Raw genomic sequence first — 19,987 nt, 5'->3', positions numbered from 1 at the left:
TTTTCCCTTTTGGGCAACGGGGTTCGCTGGAAGAGCAGGCCGAGCAAATCCATTCGGACACGCGGCTGTTGCAGATGGAACGGGAGAAAATGCAGATGGAATTAAGTCACAAAAGGGCCCGGATTGAACTCGAGAAGACAGCCAACCTGAACGCCAACAAGCTTGAGGTGAGCTGGGGGAACCGGATGTGGGGGGTGGGCTTCTGCCTTTGTGACCTGGCTTGCTTGAGGATTTTGTTCTCTCGCTTTGGTCTCTGTGGTTTGTAAGCCACAGTTTATGATTTAGGCCAGTAGGCAATCATGGGAGCCATGCTGAGACCAGATGCTCCCACACTGCCACATGTTGAGCCTGGGAAAATGGGAGAGGGGAATTTCTTGGAGTGTAGGTAGTTAGACGTAATAGCATTCTTTTTCTAAGTCAAGGTCGTGTTATTTCTGCACCTGGGTGAGGGGAAGTCTCATTGGGATGGATGGTGATTGGAGCATGTGATGCGATGATGGGCGTAGGGAGTTGGATTCGTCATTTTTTACTTATTGCAAAAGGAAGCGTGGAAGTTGTGCCAGTTTGCGATCCAAAAGAACTTTTGAGACGATGTCTGTCTCGGAGTTATTGGTTGGAGTGGAGGTTTTCTGGAATGTTGACAGATTTATGATTTAGTCAAGGCAGTCTGGCTGGCATCACCTGGGAGATTTGGATTAGGGTTATGAGTTCAAGTTCTCAAGCTGTGCCTGGAGTCACAGTCATTCGTTTAGTGACCATTCCAAGTTTTACAACGGCACTGGGTTACCGTTTTTCACACTTAACGAGGGTTGCAACACCCTCAGGGTCACGAGATCAAAATTCAGACTCATAAGTTACGACGGTCGCAGTGTCCACAGGGTCACATGATCCCCATTTTGCGACCTTCTAACCAACAAAGCCAACGGGGGAAGCCAGATTCACTTAACGACCGTGTTGCTGGCTTAAGTCTAATGCAGTCTAATCCAGTGGTCGCCACCAGTGGGCTGGGGGCCACTCGTGGGCCGTGAGAAAATGTTGGTGGTCCACAGAGAAATGACCCCCCCAAAGCAATTAATCCAGGAAGCATGGGAACACAAGGCTGTGCTGCCCACATGGCCCGCGGGAACACAAGGCTTGCGTCGCTTGCATTGTGAACAACACGAGGTAGTGAGGGGAGGGGGAGAAAGGGCAGGGGGGGGGGACCTTGCCCCACTCACTCCACACATCTGGCCTGGCCACCGGGCTGCTTCTTTCCGCTTCTTCCTTCTGCTTTTGGCTGCGCGCAAGGAAAGCAGCAAAAGTCTTTCTTTCTCTCCCCAAAACTCCACCAGAAATGAGCCTTTGGGACCCTGCAAGGCCTCCTGCTCCAAGAGGCTGCGCCAGCGAGACAAGTCTCACAAAGACTCATTTCTGGCAGAGTTTGGGGGAGAGAAAGAAAGACTTCTGCTGCTTCTGCTGCTTTCCTTGCATGAAGCCAAAAGTCTCTCTCTCCCTCCCTCCCCCTGAGAACGGAGCTGGAGACCGTATCCTGCGATCCAAATAAAGAATGATCGACCGGTAGGAAAACGGGGTGGGGAATTTTCCTGCAGAATTTTTTGGGGATTTTCCCAGGTTCTTTGCTGCTTTCGGCAGAGACCCTGGGAAAACGTCAGCAAGCCACCGTCAATCAACATTCATATTAGTGGTCCGTGGATTTAAAATTATGAATTTTGGTAGTCCCAGAGATCCAAAAGGTTGGCGACCCCTGGCCTAATCGACTGCATAAACATAAAGCAACAGCTTGAAATAGGATTAGAACATCACGCAACAGAAATGTTCCGCGGGCATTTATTTTGTTTCATTTTTGAAAGATACAGAAGGAAAATTGGCCTAAGTGGTTTAAAATGGTACATTAAAAAAGGGAAATGGAGAAGAAAGCTTTTGCTGCCCATTACACGCAAATGTTATCAAAGGAACTGTGGGGAAAAAAAAAGAGTTTAGATGGAAGAGGGAAAAGCGGTTGATTGTGGTAAGGGTGAAAGCCGGTGGACTATATAATGTCTAGATGCAGCTCATTTGCATGACAAAGCAAGACGCGATCAGGTTGGAAGGAGACTATGCAGGCCTTTACGTAAAAAAAACAAAAAAAAGAGCACAGATCGACAATGGCAGTCAGCGAAAAAGCATGGACTCCAGCTTGGAAAATGACTTGAGCAAAGTTTTGTGGGTTTTTTTTTTAAACCAGATTTTAAAATTCAGTCTCTGGAATATTAACACACCAAAGCATTGTGGGATGCTCTCTGAGCTTGGTATTTTGTTTTTTTGCAGACATTTCATGACCCAACTAGGTGACATCATCAGTGCTGGAAGAGAGAGGGGGAGTTTCATCATCATAGCCGTGATGATGTTACCTAGTTGGGTCATGAAACGTCTGCAGGAAAACCCCCAAACTCAAGACAGCCCGAGGACCCCACAGTCTTCCCCTTCTTCCTCCTCCTCTCCCTTCTAGCAGTGATGATGTTACCTAGTTGGGTCATGAAACGTCTGCAGGAAAAACCCCAAACTCAAGAGAGCCCAAGGACCCCACAGTCCTCCCCTTCTTCCTCCTCCTCTCCCTTCTAGCAGTGATGATGTTACCTAGTTGGGTCATGAAACGTCTGCAGGAAAAACCCCAAACTCAAGAGAGCCCAAGGACCACTCCCCTTCTTCCTCCTCCTCTCCCTTCTAGCAGTGATGATGTTACCTAGTTGGGTCATGAAACGTCTGCAGGAAAAACCCCAAACTCAAGAGAGCCCAAGGACCCCACAGTCCTCCCCTTCTTCCTCCTCCTCTCCGTTCTAGCAGTGATGATGTTACCTAGTTGGGTCATGAAACGTCTGCGAGAAAACCACCCAGCTTGGTGTTCCTTAACTTATAGCAACCGTTCGAAGTTACGACAGGCCTAGTTCAAGGTTACTTACACCCGACTTCTAAAGTACCAGTGGTTATTTCCAAGCGACCTGAAACCCTTTCATAGTGCTAGTATTTTTTTCTCTCCTAAACTTTCTCTTGTCTTCTTTTTCCAGCGGGAAGCTGAGTGTAACCAGGAGCTCCTTAAGCGCATCAAGCAGTGTCAGGAAAGGGAAACCGAGATCAAAAATACCCTTCAGGAGCAACTCGAGATCAACAAGACCTGCCAGGAGAACATCGAGGCCCTGAATAAGAAGCTGCAGGAGAAGGAGACCAAGCTGGCCGAGGCAAATGAAGTGAGGGCCGAGCCGTTGATTTGGCGAATGTGTCTTTGGTGTCATTTTGGAGCAGATGTGGGTGGATAGTCCAAATATTCCTTGTGTTTCAGGAAGGAGGTGACTGTTTAAAAAAAAAGAACGACACTGAGTGGTCTCTTTTCCTTGAAACGAACGGCAGCATCTTCTGATGCTTTAAGGCTGGGGCAGAATAGAAGCTAAGAAGCTATATCTCTAAGCCATTCCAGGGGAAGAATTCTTGGGGGCATAAATAAGAATAATTGGCAGTTTGAAATAAGGAGAAATTTCCTGACGTTGAGACCAATTAACCAGTGGAACGACTTGCCACCAGAAGTTGTGTCTGCTCCAACACTGGAGGTTTTTATGAAGAGACCGGACAGCCATTGGTGTTGGAATAGTATAGGGTCTCCTGCATGAGCAAGGGTTGGACTAGAAGACCTCCAAGGTCCCTTCCAGCTCTTTCTTTATATCTATCTATCATATGTCTTTATCATTTATCTTTATCATCTTGTCTATATTATCTATCTGTATCTGTATCTATCTTTATCATCTGTTTTCTATATCATCTGTCTGTCTATATCATCTCTGTTAATCATCTATCTTTATCATCTGTCTACCTTTATCATCTATCTTATCTATCTATCTATCTATCTACTATCTATCTATCTATCTATCTATCTATCTATCTATCATCTACCTACCTACCTACCTACCTATCTACTTTCTATCTATCTACTATCTATCTACCTACTTATCTATCTATCTATCTATCTATCTATCTATCTATCTATCTATCTATCTATCTATCTACTATCTCTATCTACTACCTACCTACCTACCTACTACTATCTATCTACTATCTGTCTGTCTATCTATCTACCTACCTACCCACCTACCTACCTACCTACCTACCTACCTACTATCTTATGGCAAGAAGGCCCGAAATCGGAGATAAATGGCAAAGCGAAGCAAAGACGTCCCGGAGCGACTCCGTAATTGCTTTAAGATGAGAAAAGCTAAAAAGCTACTTCAGATCTTCTCCCCCCCAGCCCGCCTGTAATCTAGGTTTGAAAACTGGCTTACCAGCTCTGTGCCAAACGTAAGGCTGTCACCGCTGCTTATCCGTGGCGGGGAGAATGAGTACAAGCTCTCTTTTGAAAGTGCACGCAGGGAGGAAATGTCCATTCATTTCCATCCCTTTGATGGGGTTTTTTCTCTCGCTGGCGCAGGCTGCCTTTGAAAGTTTCCCCTTGCAAGGCCTTTTAGTAACTAACAACACTGGGAGGAGCATTGGAGGGAACAAAGAACGGGCTCCTGTGTGTTAAAAAAACACCTGGATTAATGTCGTTGGGTCTCATGTACATTTTAGCCTTTGATCGGAAGTTTACTTCTTCGCCACTCAGCTCAGAATCCACAAGAATCCGAATCTCAGAATCTTTGTTTCCACAAAGATGAATAGAATAACTAGTTATTATTCCTTGTGTGTCCAATCACACTTGGCCAATAAAGAATTATATTATTTCTTTCTCTCTTCTCTATCTATCTATCTATCTATCTATCTATCTATCTGATTTGATTGCTTATTTTACCCTATAACTTTTAAGTGTTGTACCTTATGATTCTTCACTCTTGAATGCATCTTTATGTACACTGAGAGCATTTGCACTAAGACAAATTCCTTGTGTGTCCAATCACACTTGGCCAATAAAGAATTATATTATTTCTTTCTCTCTTCTCTATCTATCTATCTATCTATCTATCTATCTATCTATCTATCTGATTTGATTGCTTATTTTACCCTATAACTATTAAGTGTTGTACCTTATGATTCTTCACTCTTGAATGCATCTTTATGTACACTGAGAGCATTTGCACCAAGACAAATTCCTTGTGTGTCCAATCACACTTGGCCAATAAAAAGAATTCTATTCTATCCCTTCACCGTTTGAACAGCCGGTGAGAAGCATGTATAACAAATAAACACCGACTATTGCTTTCTCTCTCAGACCATCAGCTGCTTGAAGGGAAAAGTATCAGAGTCACAGTGGAACACGATGAACCAGGAGACAGAGATGAAGAAGCAGCAATCCCAAATCCAGGAGTTGACCGAACAGGTGGACGTGCTTCACAAGTAAGCGGGCGAGCAACCACAGGCGGGAATTCGATTCTAAAGTCTTTAGTAACCGAGTGTAATCCAAGGAGTGCAACCGGCAGAAAAGGTAGCCTTGAAAATGGACAAACCTTGGAAAACGTGTACGTTTTTTAAAAAAACATCCAACTGTTGTGACCTGTCAGCCGCTGGACCCTCCAACAGCTGAATCGGGAGGAGGAGGAGGAGTGGGAGTCAGGGTCAGCATCAGTGCAACCTGAGAGCTGCGAGGGGGAAGAGGGAATGGAGCTGGAAGAGAGAGAGAGACAGAGAAAGAGACAGAGACAGAGAGAGACAGACAGAGGTGGAGCCTGGGCCATCTGTTAGCCCTCAGATGGAGAGTCAACAGCCCCCAGGTCTGGAGGTGGCTGATGAGGAACAGGAGGAACAGCTGGATCTAGTGCCTGGCGCAGAAGGCAGAGGAGAGGAGAACAGTGGAAATCTATGGGCCGGCCCTCGGGACGGGAGCTCCAAGGGGGAAGGGAACTGAGAGAGAGAGAGAGAGATGGAGCCTGGGCTGTCCGTTAGAGCTCAGATGGAGAGTCAACAGCCCCCTGATCTGGAGTGGCTGATGCGGAACAGGAGGAACAACTGGGTCCAGTGCCTGATGCGCAGATACACAGAAGGCAGAGGAGAGGAGAGCAGTGGAAATATATAGGCCGGTCCTTGGGACAATAGAGCCACTGCTGCTAGCAAAGCCCCACCCGAGCTCTGATAATAAAAAGCAGGGGGTGTAGATGAATAGGTGTGGCAGACAACTATTGATCTCCCCTGCCAGGCGGACTTGTTAACCCGCATCAAGAGAGAAACGTTCTGAAGGGGCTGCCGGCGCTCTTAATCAAGGAATCTTTTTGAGTTCACGTCAGAGGGTTTGTCGTGTCTGGGGAGCCCTGGCCTGGATGTCGGAGAATCTCCTTCATCATTCCTGAGAGAAGCCTTGGAGTTCAACTGAAGTCCACCCATCTTAAGCCCCCGCGGTGTGCAATAAACGGATATTTTATCTCCCCCTTTTAACAGAAAATGGCAAGAGGCCATTCAGCGCATCCAAGTCCTTCAGGCAAAGGAACAGCTGATGTCCAAGAAGGAGCAGAAGATTCAGGTGAGACCTCTTAGGCCCTTCCTCCTTGGCGTTACCCGGAGGTAAACTCTTCCCCCCAGCTACCCTTAGGAAAACACCCAACGGCTTTGCTCCTTACTTCGCCGTGTAATCCTTGCTCGGTGGTCTTCTGAAGGGTTTTTCTTGGCCCCGTTTTCTCCAGGATCTCGAGCAGAAGCTGTCCGCGCAAGAGCAAGACGCGGTCATCGTGAAGAACATGAAGAGGAAGCTGGCTCAGTTTCCCCAGATGGAACGGGAATTGCAGCAGCTCCGGGAGGAGAACACCTACCTTAGGTAAGGAAAAGGAAAAAGGGGATATCAGTGTGTCAAGATCTGCTTTCTGTTCCTCACCTCCCTCTTCTCCTGGCGCCTTGTTCTTGCCACCAGTCTTGGTATCAGAACTGTGTACTTTCTCCCCGCCTGGGTTGTAAAATTTTAGCAAGGGGTTCTCTGCCCGGTTGCTGGGTGGGCGTGGCCTAGTCGGCCTCCTGCACCACCAGCCGGGGAGGGGGGCGTTTTTGCCCTGCCCAGACTCCGGAGGCTTTCCTCGAGGCTCCAGGAAGGGGAAAATGGCCTCCCCCAGACTCCGGAGGCTTTCTGGAAGGTGGAAACGGGCCCATTCCCGGCCTTCCCAAACTTCTGGCAGGCTCATTTTTCTCCCTCACTGAGCCTCTGCACGTGCCCTGCACTTACCTGCATCCAAAATGGGCCACGTGAGGTCTCCTGGGAGGGGTGGGTGGGGCCAGCCAGGAGTGGGATTTGGGGTTTTCTCTGAACTGCACAGAATCTTGGCTGGGGGCTCTCTCAAACCCCTGCGAGCCCCGAGCAGTCCACACCCGGTTATAACGGGAGGGTTATACCTTGGCAGCATTGCAGTTTGTAGATAAGGGTTAGAATTAAAAGGATAGAATAGAATAAGAATAAGAATAGGAATATAAGAATAGAATAGAATAAGAATAGAATATTGGAATAAAGAATACAATAGAGAATAGAATAAGAATAAGAATAGAATAGAATGGAATGGAATGGAATAGAATAGAATAGAATAGAATAGAATAGAATAGAATAGAATAGAATAGAATAGAATAGAATAGAATAGAATAGAAGAATGGAATAAAGAATAGAATAGAGAAGAGAAGAGAAATAGAATAGAAATGAATAGAATGGAATGGAATGGAGAGTAGGGTAGAGTAGAGTAGAGTAGAGTAGAACAGAACAGAACAGAACAGAACACTGGAATAAAGAATAGAAATAGAATAGAAATGAATAGAATGGAATGGAATGGAGAGTAGGGTAGAGTAGAGTAGAACAGAACAGAACAGAACAGAACAGAACAGAACAGAACACTGGAATAAAGAATAGAAATAGAATAGAAATGAGTAGAGTAGAATAGAATAGAATAGAATAGAATAGAATAGAATAGAATAGAATAGAATAGAATAGAATAGAATAGAATAGAATAGAATCTGGAAGGGACTTTGGAGGTCCACAGGTCTTAGAGTTGCCAAGGTTGGACAATCCCCTGGTTTAAAGTTTGGGGTATTTCAAAGGTCATTTCGAAGAGGACGGAATATTTTGATCCAATTGGACTTCACTGTCAGGGTGACGACTTAACCAGGAGTGTTTTTCCTGCTCTTTTCCTTCCTCCCTACCTGTATTAGTTTTATACCTTTGACACAGTTTCTCTTCTAACCAAGAGCGTTTTGGGGGGTTCCCAGGGAAATGAGAGAAAACAACGGACTGCTGAAAGAGGAAGTCGAAGGGCTGCAAAAGAAACTTGAGAGATTCGAAAAAATCCAGGCAGAGCGGGTGACTTTGGAACTGCAGAACAAGGTAAAAGAAAAAAGAAATCCACAAAGGCTGCACACCTTTTTCCTACTTCTCCTCTTAGGTGTGAATAAGAGTCCGTGGTCTCCCAGGCTGAACGCGGATCGTCCTCTGCTTAACGACCACATTATTTATGCTGTTAAGGGAGAGACTCACCACATGAATGTTGCCTCGTGCGACGGCTTTTCTGGCCTCCGTTGTTAAGCGAATCATTGCAATTGATAAGTTTAGTGATGTGATAAGAACGAGGCGTCTCAGAGTCAGATAGGATTCCAGCGCTTAACCCCATTTAAATCACCTCGAGCCAAACTTCCAAAACTGCAAAAGGATTTATTGGGAGTTAAACTGTCCAGCACTGCCTGGGTGTAGCCGACTCTGAGCCACGTAGGTCTAGGAAGTGTTATTAAAATCTAGTAGTAGGGGAATAATAGTAATACAGTCTTATTAAATAAGTTGACAGTGTTGTGGGAATGGATTGGACTTTAATGGGTCGGTCCTTAAGTGATACATTCCTATGGGTGGGGTTTTTATTTATTTGGGGGGTGTTTTTTTGCTCTAAACCGACCCCCCCCAAAAAGTTTATTTCCAGCAAAAATGGTCGTAAATTGGCATGCATCATGTATAGAACACTGCAACTGGTTGTAAGGTGAACTGGTGTGTGTGTGTGTGTGTGTGTGTGTGTAGGTGTAGTAATTGTCTTGTTGGAATTTTTTTAAAACCAGCCTTTTCTCCTTTTTCTCCTTTTCAGAAACTTCAGGAAAAACTGGACCAGAACACAGGCCGAGATATCAGGTATGTGAAAAATGGCGGGGCAATTCCAACATATCCATCTTTGTTTGTTTGTTTGCTGGGTGTCTACAGGTAGTCCTCAACATACGACCACAGTTGAGTTAGCGAAGCGAAACATTTGCTTAAGTGAATTTTGTCCCGTTTCAAGACCTTCCTTGCCACTGTTATTAAGTGAATCACTGCCGTCAGTAACACGGCCGTTCCGTGAATCTGGCTTCCCCGTGGACGCTTGCTTGTCAGAAGGGGATCGCGTGACCCCCAAGACACTGCAACCGTCGTAAGCGCGAGTCAATTGCCAAGCACCTGAATTTTGATCATGGGACCCAGGGATTTGCTGCAGTGGTCATAAGTGTGAAACATAGTCTGTCCTAAGTCACCATTTTCAGCACCCTTGTAACTTTGAATGGTCACTAAAGGAACGGTTGTAAGGCAAGGACTGTCTGCATCTTGCCTTCCTCTCCAGCTCAGCCTTCAGTCAGGAATATACAAAATATTAAACAAAACACCATTTCAATTGAAATTCTGCTGGAACTTCTGATGGCTCTTGAAAAAGGTGATTTATATATTTCAGGATTACAGTGTTTAACTCATCAAAGTATTTTCTCTCTAGATTTATAGGAATCATTTGAAATAAGAAGAGTAGCTTTGGTGGAATATTCCTATTTTTTAAAAAATAATTTTTTATTGAATTTGACACCATTAAAAACACAAATATAAAACAACACAACAACGCAACACAAATAGAATTTTTACAGTGTTGTGACATCTACTTTCTCAGCTTTTGTTAACTACCTACCTCTGTATTTGTATGTACATTTATTTTTTTATATTATTTCTTTATTCTTGCCGTCCTATCATCCAACCAATTGTACCATTTTTTTTCCAGACTGCATAATATCCCTTCTCTTCCCTCTCTTGTAATTCCAACACGAGTTTTGCCATTTCTGCACAATCCGTAATTTTCTTTATGATCATGCTGTCTGTGGGAGTGCTATCTAATTTCCAACTTTGAGCAATAGCTGCTGTTAGAATGTGGATATGAGGTATTCCATTTCTTTTTAAAATGTTCCTTTGATTATCCCTAGCAAAACATTTCTGGCTTAAATTCTATTTGAAATCCAGTGATTTCTCGCAACCGTGTTCATATTTGAGTAAATTTTTGCCAATCCTGCTGGTGCTAGGAGAATATTCATTTTTATGGTTGCTCTTCTTCCCACCATTGATAATTGCAGGTTTTCCCATTTCTCCAAGCCCAGTTTAATTTGTTGTTGTAGCCTTATATAATTCTTTTCTTTAATTGTTACACATCTTGCTGTTAAGTATATTCCCAGATATTTTACTTTCTTAACTACCTGTAGGTGTCAGAGCTCCGATAGTTACCTCCATTTAAATTATGAGTCTCTAGCCCGATTTTCAAAGCTTAAAAGAAGATTTATTAGGAGTAAACATGCCGTCACTGCCTGGGTGTAGCCGACTCTGAGGCACATCATTGTCGCCCTTGATCTTGGCTTCCCACCCCCTGGGTGTGTCATAAATCATATTCTCCAACGAGACCCATCCATAGCCAAGAGTCATCAATCATGCTCTTCAGTTAGAATTTTCTGCAGCAGAAATTTTGGTCACCTAGTTACTATCTTTGAAAACATCGATGGAATGCGGTTTCGGTTTTGCAAGCTGCTACACTGCTCCCCCCTCCCTTTCCGTTGGCAACTCTAAAAAGACCAGAGAAATATTTTATGACTTGGTTGTAGGTCTGTCTTATTGGTCAGTTTGGCTTTCCCCTGCACTTACCTGGTTTGGTCACTGGCATGTCTTTAAGACGGTTGCAACATCCTAAGATCATGCGATCACCTTTTAGTGACCTGCCCTGCTGGCTTCTGCCCAACAAAGGCAACGGGGGAGCCCGGATTCACTTAATGACCACAGCGGTTCACTTAACAAACCGTGGCTTAACCACTTCTGCTTCCGACAAGCCACATCAAAGCCGGATGTGCTTCCCGAGGTTGCAACGCTGAGCACAACTCGCTCAAGGAGTCGCTTAGCGATGGAAGCTCCCGTTTCCAACTGTGGTCGTAAACCGTCTGTGGATTTTATAACGGGGGGGGGGGAAATGTTTCTATACAGATTGGGGTTGGGGGAGTTAAATGTTTTGGGGCACCGAAGTTCCATCTGACAGCCATTCCTTGAGATATTTTTCAGTTCCTCATATTAGTATTTTAATGGGGTAATATTGCAGTGGGAGAGGAACGGCACAGAAATTTGGCTCGCCACAGATAATTAAGTTCTTCATTTGAGTTTGATGGAAAAGACGAGCAAGGTGTCTGATTGTGCAGCAGAGCAAGCCCTGTCTTTCCTTCCTTCCTTCATTCCTTCCACTTTCCCCTTCTTTGTCTTTCTTTCCTTCTTTCCTTCCTTCCTTCTTTCTTTTTTTCTTTCTTTCCTTCCTTCCTTTCTGCCTTCCTTCCTTCCTTCCTTCTTTTTCTTTCTTTCCTTCCTTCCATCTTCCCCTTCTTTTTCTTTCTCCCTTCTCTTCCTTCCTTCCTTCCTTCCTTCCTTCCTTCCTTTTCTCTCCTTTATTCCTTCCTTCCCTCTCTTTTTCTTCTTCTTTCCTTCCTTCCTCCCTCCCTCCCTCCTTCCTTCCTTGGAAGATAACTTCAGAGTTCCCAGCTCTTTGTGTCTCAACTAATCCATTATGATTTGCAAGTCTGGCGATATATATATATATATATATATCAATGTGTATACTGTATATACATATGTGTTTTCTGAGGTTCTCGCGGGTATTTGTATGTGGATCTTTGGTTGTTCGGGTTTTCTCCCGCGTAAGATTCAAAGTGTCTAGGCAACGTTTCGATGAAGTCTCATTCATCATCTTCAGGCCTCTGTCTTCGGCTCTGTGCTTCTCTATATTGTATATATATATGTATATATATATTGCAGATGTTCATTATGAACCAAACAGATTAAATTGTTCTAAGCCTTCTGTCTACCTCTGAGGAATAATACTAAAAGCCTTGCTTGTCTTTTGATGCTCATAGACCTTGGAGACCTTGGAGGTCATCTAGTCCAACCCCCTGCTCGAGCAGGAGAGTCTATTCCAAATATTAGCCTCTACCCAGAATCGAACTCACAGCCTCCTGATTGTGAGGTGAGAGCTCCGCCTCTAGGCCACCGGAGCTGCTCTTCTATCTCTCTCTCTCTCTCTCTTTTAAATTATTATTATTTAGAAAAAAATCATTTGGCTTCGCGTTCCTTGTACTTTGAGGGAGATTGTGTAGCACGCATTAATTAATAACTATTTCTGTTTTAGTTCTTCTTTGGAAACGCTTCCAATAGTTTGGCAGCGTAAAAGGGAGAAGGGCCGTATCGCTGTGTGCCTATTCTGTGTGTGTGTGTGTGTGTGTGTGTGTGTGTGTGCAGGGAAATTGTATTCATTTAGGAGTTATATACCTCAGCAAACCACTGTCCAATTATCCAGGTTTCCTGTTGCACTGGGGTATCATTGTTCCTTAAATAGCCGGTTTGGCGACTTCGCTTGCCGCTTTGAACCTCTTGCGTTGGTGATCATAGGGAGGCCTCTTGTTGACAAACATTGTCAAGCTACTGGCTTTCTGGAGAATTGACTCTTTTGAGTCGAGGGCGAGGGGGGTTGCCAGCTCGTCTAAAACCTGGCACCAGAGGATGCCAGCTCTGCTGCTCAGCAGTCAGTGTGTGCCCATCAAACCAGTCATAAAAAGACATTTCCCAGGGTAAAAAGGATGCGAGCGTCTCCTCCGCGTTCTGTTTCCAGGCTTAGAGTGAGACGAGACGGAAAGCAATTTTGCTGCCATGGGTCGTTTCATTCACCGCAGAGCGAAGTCCGTTAGCGATCTGAGCGGAAAGCGAAATTTGCCTGGCCCGACGAGAGGAGGCCCGTTGACCCGGGAAGGTTTTCAGGCGTGCCGACATTAGGATGAACAACGTTCAGGGTCCTTGGTGGTTGTTTTTCTTCTTCAAGAGAGAACAGATTTAACAAGACTTGGAGGTCATCCAGTCCAACCCCTCCCAAGCGGGAGACCCTACACCGTTTCTGGCAGAGGGTCAGTTGTTGGCATCCGTCCTTGTTTTGAATTGTCGTGAGTCACACGCCTTGTGATTCCACCCACCAATGGCGCAAACCAATAAATCAAAATGCCGCCTCCAGCCTCTGGCCCTCCGAAAAGGCCACCTTCCATTCAAACCTCCTTCTCCCTTTCTCCAAGCGTCGCTTGGCTTCTCAGCAGGATCGCTTTACGGTCCTTTTTGTGGGGTTTTTTGTGGTCCCTTGTATTTCACACCCTTGTTTCCTGGGTGACTTTTAAGAAGCTTATCCGAAGAGGGCAGTCTTCTCTCCTCTAGAAGACGACGCCCTTTGGAAGAAGCTTCAGGGCTCTTCGTAGAAGATTGGAGATTTCCCCCTCTTTCCTGTGGAACAATAAGCTTTGTATCCCCACGTATGGAAACGAGACAGCGTTTGTTTCTTTTCAGAGGCAGGCTCTGCTATCTGGAATGCTTCCATTTACTGACAATTCTTGCCAAATTAATTTTATTTAATTATCTCCTAAGGCTAAGCTTGAATACATTTGCGTGGAATTTGCCACTTCTCTCTCTCTCATGAGCGAAATGGAGTTAATATCCTTGTTAAAATCTGATTAAAACTAAAATTGAGTTTTTTGAAGTCTGATTATCCCATGAAATGGAATTTTTAAACCTAATTACAAACGGATTTGCATACATTTTTTTTCCTTCCGTGCTATTGAAATGAGATGGGGGGGGAATAAATTTATTAATGAAATCTTCCCCACTGTCTCCTTTGGGGCGTAATGTGATTGCAGGTGGATGGGGTGCAGAGAACAAGTAATATCTCCACTTCTAATCTCTCTCTCCCTCTCTCTCTCTCTCTCTCTCCTTCCTTCCTTCCTTCCTTCTTCCTCCCTCCCTCCCTCCTTTCTTTCTTTCTTTCTTTCTTTCTTTCTTTCTTTCTTTCTTTCTTTCTTTCTTTCTTTCTTTCTTTCTTTCTTTCTTTCTTTCTTTCTTTCTTTCTTTCTTTCTTTCTTTCTTTCTTTCTTTCTAAAGAATCCTGACCCAGCCTTAAGTTTTAAAATGACCATTAATAGAATTTTCACAGACTTTGGTTAAACCTGAGTGGCATTCATCCTTCCGGATCTTTTAAGCCTACTGCAGGATGGACTATACAGGTCCTCCCTGACTTACGACCACAGGCGAGCTGCAAATGTATGCTGCTAAGTGACACATTTGTTAGGTGAGATTTGCCAGCTAAAAACTGAAGGACGCCAGCTCGGCTTACAAGCTTTCTCGCCATGGTTGTTAAGTGAACCCTTGCCGTTCTTATGTCAGTAACATGGTCGTTAAGTGAATCTGGCTTCCCCATTGTCTTGCCTTGTCAAAAGGCCACAAAAGGCAGTCACCACCAAGGTCAGAGGCCACCAAGGAGCCGATAGTTCTCCTCAACTCTACGAACCCCACTCCTTTCTAGCATGGATGATGTTATCTAGTAGGGTCATGGAACAGTCTGCAAGAAAACCACCAAGCTCAGAGAGCACCAGGGACCCCACAATTCCTCCCCCTTCCCCCAACTCCTTTCTAGCACTGATGATGTTACCTAGTTGGGTCATGAAAAGAAAACCACCAGAGCTCAGCACCAAGGACAGCACCCACAATGAACCCTGAACTCCATATATTATCTTCCATTGGCACAGAGAAAAAGCATTTTTGTTGTCTGAATCTTCAGGATGCTCTCTGAACTTGGTCATTTTCTTGTGGGTGTTGACCCCACTGTCATTTACTGACCTCCCTCTGACCCCGAGCCATATATCAACACCTTGGATTGACCCTTGGGGTTGATGTCGACTCCTTTGGGGAACCCTAGTTTAGACTGACAGCTCATCCGTTGGTTAGGATGCATGTCTTAAAGGATGAAATGCATATTGTATATTTCAGGTTTAATGCATCAGTGCAATTTTGCACAAACCAGGGTTATCTCTCTCTAATTACCTTAAAGTTTGAATGATATTCTCTTCCAGCTCTTAACTCGTAACATCAGGAAATTTAGGCAGCGTATTTCTTCCAGCAAGGTCTAAAGCAGTTTTTCTTTTTGGTTTCTTTCATTATGTCTTCTCTATGATTCTGCCTTGGCTTCCATTTCTTGTGTGCATGTGAGAATTGGGCCCGAGAAATGACAAATAAGTTGAAAAACAACAACAACAGTTCCCCTAACTGAGAAAGCTATATTTTGTTCCGTTTCAGAAAATGTAGGTTACCCGTTAATTGTAATTGCCCCGAGGAAGTAGCAAAAATATCTAAGCTTGAGTTCAAAATTTTTCATTTCAAAGGGTAATTATGTTTGCTGTGAAAAAGCAATGAGTAATTTGTATCTTATTGATGAACGTAATTATAGTAGCATAAAGTACAGACAACATTTATTATAACAATTCATTTTTGACCTATAAGATAATGTCACACATGACTGTGCTTGTAAGAGGTGTAATATTCTACTTATATCTGTTTAGTTGTAATGTCCTGTGAAGAATCAAATTATAATTGAGTTTTAATAAAAAAACATGGTTTTGTTTTCTTTTTTCAATCGTATTCCAGTCAGTTTCTTGTTTGTGCACTATATATTCTAGAGGAGGGAGGGAGGGAAGGAAGGAGGGATGGAACGAAGGGAGGAAGGAAGGGAGAGGAAGAGGGAAAGGAGGATGGAGGAAAGAAGGAGAGAGAAGGAGGATGAAAGAAGGATGGAGAGGGAAGAAGGAAAGGAAAGGAAAGAAAGAGAAGGAAGGAAAGGCAATGGAGGAGAGAAGGAAAGAAAAGAAAGAGGAATGGAGGATGGAAGGATGAAAGGAAAGGAAGGAAGGAAGGAAAAGTCAGAAGAAGGGAGGGAGGAAGCGAAGGAGGGAGGGAGGAAAAGAAGAAGAAAGAAAGGATTGATGGATGAAGAAAGGAAAAGAGAAAGGGAAGGAAAGGAAAGGAAAGAAAGAAGGAGTGAGTGGTGCGGTAGCGTACAGGTGGAGCTCTTGCCTCACAATCAGGAGTCTGAGTTTGATCCTAGATAGAGGCAGATATTTCTCTCTCTCAGCACAATGGGAATATGTCTGGTGAACAAAACTCCGTATTGGCAACAGGAAGGGCATCTGGCCAGTAAATGCTCAGCTCCATTCAATTGCCCAGGCTCCACCCTGAAAGAGATGATGGGGTTGTTAAAAGAAACAAGAGGGAAGGAAGGAAGGAAGGAAGGGAGGAAGGTCTTTCCTTGGAAGGCAAGGGTGGCCTTTTGCCTTGAGTTCTGAAGCTCCACACGGCCAGAGACATTTAACAATTGTGTCATCCTTCAGGGGAAACCAAAGGGAAGCATTCAACCCCAGAAATGATCAAAACTTCCTTTCCAGGAGCCACGCTGTATTTATTTGAAGTTCAGGCAGCCCTTTCCTCCCCTAGCTAACCGGTTCAAAGAGGGCATCTCCCTAATCAGGAAGACGCTGCCTGCCTCCCTGGGGTGGCCACCACCGTTTTAATTGGATCTGGGGCGGCTTTGAAGTTCCTCTTAATCCTCCTTGAGCTACAGAAGAGCCTTGGAAGGCAAACCCCCCTGAACCTGACATTTCTTCATTTTGTTTACATGTGTCTAGGGAGGCGTAAAATTCATTCTCTCCCCCCCCCCCCCACCCCTCCAACTTCTTAAGCTGAGTTTGCGGGGAAGCTTCAGGAGAAAGCGAGAATCAAGATGGAAGATGGCTCTAAGTGTGTGTGTGTGTGTGCAGGCAACTTGTGTTGTGACTATCATTAAGTGTTGTACCTGATGATTCTTGACTCTTGATGAATGTATCTTTTCTTTTATGTACACTGAGAGTGTTTGCACCAAGACAAATTCCTTGTGGGTCCAATCACACTTGGCCAATAAAAAATTCTATTCTATTCTATTCTACTTCTATTCCTATTCCTATTCCTATTCCATTCTGTTCTATTCTCTATTCTATTCTCTCTTCTCTCTCTCTTCTCTTCTCTTCTCTTCTCTTCTCTTCTCTTCTCTTCTCTCTCTCTTCTCTTCTCTTCTCTCCTCTCCTCTCCTCTCCTCTCCTCTCCTCTCCTCTCAAGGAACTGTTTGAGAATTCATTACCAGCTGGGAATGAAAATAATTCCCAGCGTTGCAATAAAACAAGACTTGTTTTTAAAATAAGTGTGTGCGTAATGACGGTCTAGGAAGCCTTAGAAGTCGGAACAGGAGACCCTCTTCTAGTCCCACGAAGCTCCAAAACCCTCTACCAGATTCTGCCACCAGAATCTGTCCGTAAACCATGACAATCAAGCTTGCAAATGGCCTACGTCCCTGTACCTTTTGTCGAGCTGGCAATAACTGGTACAGCAAACAAACATCAGGGCTATCCTTGTTAAAGATGTCGCCGTGCCCTCGCCATGCCCCCTGTAGCTAAAACAAATAAGAGGGAGTTTAAAATGTTACCTAATTTAATACAACCTTAGAGGTTCCCCATTTAAGGCAGCTATCTGTCTAATTGCTGCTGAGAGACACGGGGGATTTAAATGGTTCTAAATAGTCAGGAGAAGAATGCTTAAGGGTTTATGGGAAGATCACATTGAGATTAAAAAATAAATAAAAATAAAATTCTACTCGATGCATGATTTATATTTGAGACCATGTGAAAAATAATGTAACATTCACTCCTGTAGCCTGCTATCATCCAAAATTTGTCATTTTGATCTCTCTCTCTCTCTCTCTCTCTCTCTCTCTCTCACACACACACACACACACACACACACAAATTTATTTATCTGTCTCTCGATCTGTCTGTCTGCTATCTATCATCTGTCTACTCTCTGTCTCTCTATCTGCTATCTATCAGTCATATATCATCTATCCATCTATTCATCTATCCATCTATCAACCTATCATCTCTCCCTCTCTCTCTATCTAATCTATATCCATCCATCCATCCATCCACCTACCTATATGTCATCTGTCTATCTATCTATCTATCTATCTATCTATCTATCTATCTATCTATCCTATTCTATTTATAGCCATCCATCCATCTGTCCATCCATCCATGTACTATCTGTTTGTCTGTCTGTCTATCTATCTATCTATCTATCTAACTATCTATCTTATCTATCTATCTTATCTATCTAAATTTTCTCCTGGATTTTGTGAAAATCTCCTCCAAGGTTACCTAGGTTACTATTTTGTGTGTGTGTTTTTTTAAAAACCATTCCTTCCCTGTTTCCAATCTTCTTCTAGAGCTCCGATGCCTCTTTCCAATTTGCATTTGAAATTAAAATGCCGGGGATGTTGTCCCCAAAATAATTTATAGGTCCCAGTGAAAATAGAAGTTCAGCCTTTTGCATAATTGCATTCCAGCCCTTAATTTACAACGGTTGCGAGATTCTAGATTCAGATTTACGGTATCGTGACTGTGAGGTTTTTTTTCTTTCTTTCTTTCTTTTTCTTTTTGCTGTTAAGCCACTGACATCAGCTGTGTCTTCTAAATCACTCGTTGGTATGCTTGTGAGCAGGCCCATCCAGGCTGCGGATGGCGTGGCTGAACAATCCAGAAATCCTTTTTTTTTGTTGTTGTTGTACATACTACCCAAAGCCAAGATACCGGCTTCCTATGCCAAGAACAGCCCCCTAATTATGACTTCGATAGTTACAGTTATAGCGGAGAAAATTCCAGGTCTCTTGGGGGGAACTTCCTGTTCTAACAAGGAGAGATGTTTTGATCTCTGACCCAGCAGGTTTGGCTGCCAAGGACAGGCTATAAAAACCCCTGAGTGGAGGGAAAACAGGCATCCGAGAATGGATTTACTGGTAGTTCTCAACTTACAACCAACACTGGGGCCAGAATTCCCATCGCTAAACAAGACAGATTGGGAAGCGAGTTATTGACGAGCATTTGCCACAATTGTTCAGCGAACCGCTGCAGCCCTGACAGCTGTGAAGGTCACTAACGCTGATAGCAATAGCACGTAAGACTTATAGACCACTTCACGGTGCTTTACAGCCCTCTCTAAGTGGTTTACAGAGCTGGCCTCGTGTCCCCAGTAATCTGGGTCCTCATTTTACCCACCTCAGAAGGATAGAAGGCTGAGTCGACCTTTGAGCCTGCTGAGATTCGAACTGCCAACTTGCAGGCAGCCGGCAGTCAGCAGAAGTAGTCTGCAGTACTGCGCTCTGGCCACTGCACCACTGTGGCTCATCATGTGACACTGGGATTTATTTATTCATTCATTCATTCATTTATTTATAATGTTTATATCCCAACGACTCCGGGATCCTGCAGCCACTGTAAACATGCCGGTTGTGCAACGCCCAAATTTTGATCACAGGATAACGAGGATGGTGTGTTGGTTGTAAGGACCGGTTATGTTTTTTCAGTAACTTTTGAATGGTCGCTAAATGAAGAGTTATAAGCCCGAGGACTGTTTGTATTCCCCAGCGGAGGTGCTTCCGAAGACAAACTTAAACAGGAATATCGGGAGGACCAAAATCCATGGATCCACCCTGCAATCTTTGAAGCCTCAATTTTTCCCTGTCAGGATTGAAGCGCGATCGGCCAACCAATGTTGTGTCCTCCACAAATTCTCCTTCGAAGAGGCATCGTGGCTTGGCAGGACCAGTATCTCCACCACAAGACAAGCATCTGATGACTTGTCTGGTTTACCAATTTGGACCTCGGAAGGGAGTCCACCAGCTACACTTCCGTTCGAAATCCCTTCAGAATTCCCATTTGAGAGATGTGGTTGGCCGCTCAGTCAGACATCAGATCGGACAAGTATCCGTCGTCTCTCCCTGGCCAGGAGAATCCAGAAAAACCACTTGGTTTCATGGTTCTCTCTCTCCGGCTAGGT

At 44.2% G+C, this 19,987-nt stretch overlaps 1 protein-coding gene across 7 annotated transcripts in view; it reads left to right on the top strand.

Moving 5' to 3' along the window:
* The window catches only part of MAD1L1 (mitotic arrest deficient 1 like 1), a 280,226-nt gene that overhangs the window by 4,718 nt on the left and 255,521 nt on the right, over positions 1–19,987 (top strand). For all 7 annotated transcript variants that reach the window (XM_087912883.1, XM_087912886.1, XM_087912885.1 and 4 more), the window contains exons 3-9: positions 39–167; positions 3,045–3,224; positions 5,231–5,355; positions 6,391–6,472; positions 6,633–6,763; positions 8,188–8,302; positions 9,045–9,088. In XM_087912883.1, coding sequence (XP_087769009.1) covers positions 39–167; positions 3,045–3,224; positions 5,231–5,355; positions 6,391–6,472; positions 6,633–6,763; positions 8,188–8,302; positions 9,045–9,088 — 806 coding nt within the window. The remainder of the gene's footprint in view (positions 1–38; positions 168–3,044; positions 3,225–5,230; positions 5,356–6,390; positions 6,473–6,632; positions 6,764–8,187; positions 8,303–9,044; positions 9,089–19,987) is intronic.

This window comes from Pseudonaja textilis, chromosome 14 (assembly GCF_049901715.1).
Source record: "Pseudonaja textilis isolate UNSWEBS1 chromosome 14, rPseTex1.2, whole genome shotgun sequence".
Classification (NCBI taxonomy): domain Eukaryota; kingdom Metazoa; phylum Chordata; class Lepidosauria; order Squamata; family Elapidae; genus Pseudonaja; species Pseudonaja textilis.
Note: the sequence above shows the minus strand (reverse complement) of the source record. Positions and strands in the feature narration are given on the sequence as shown.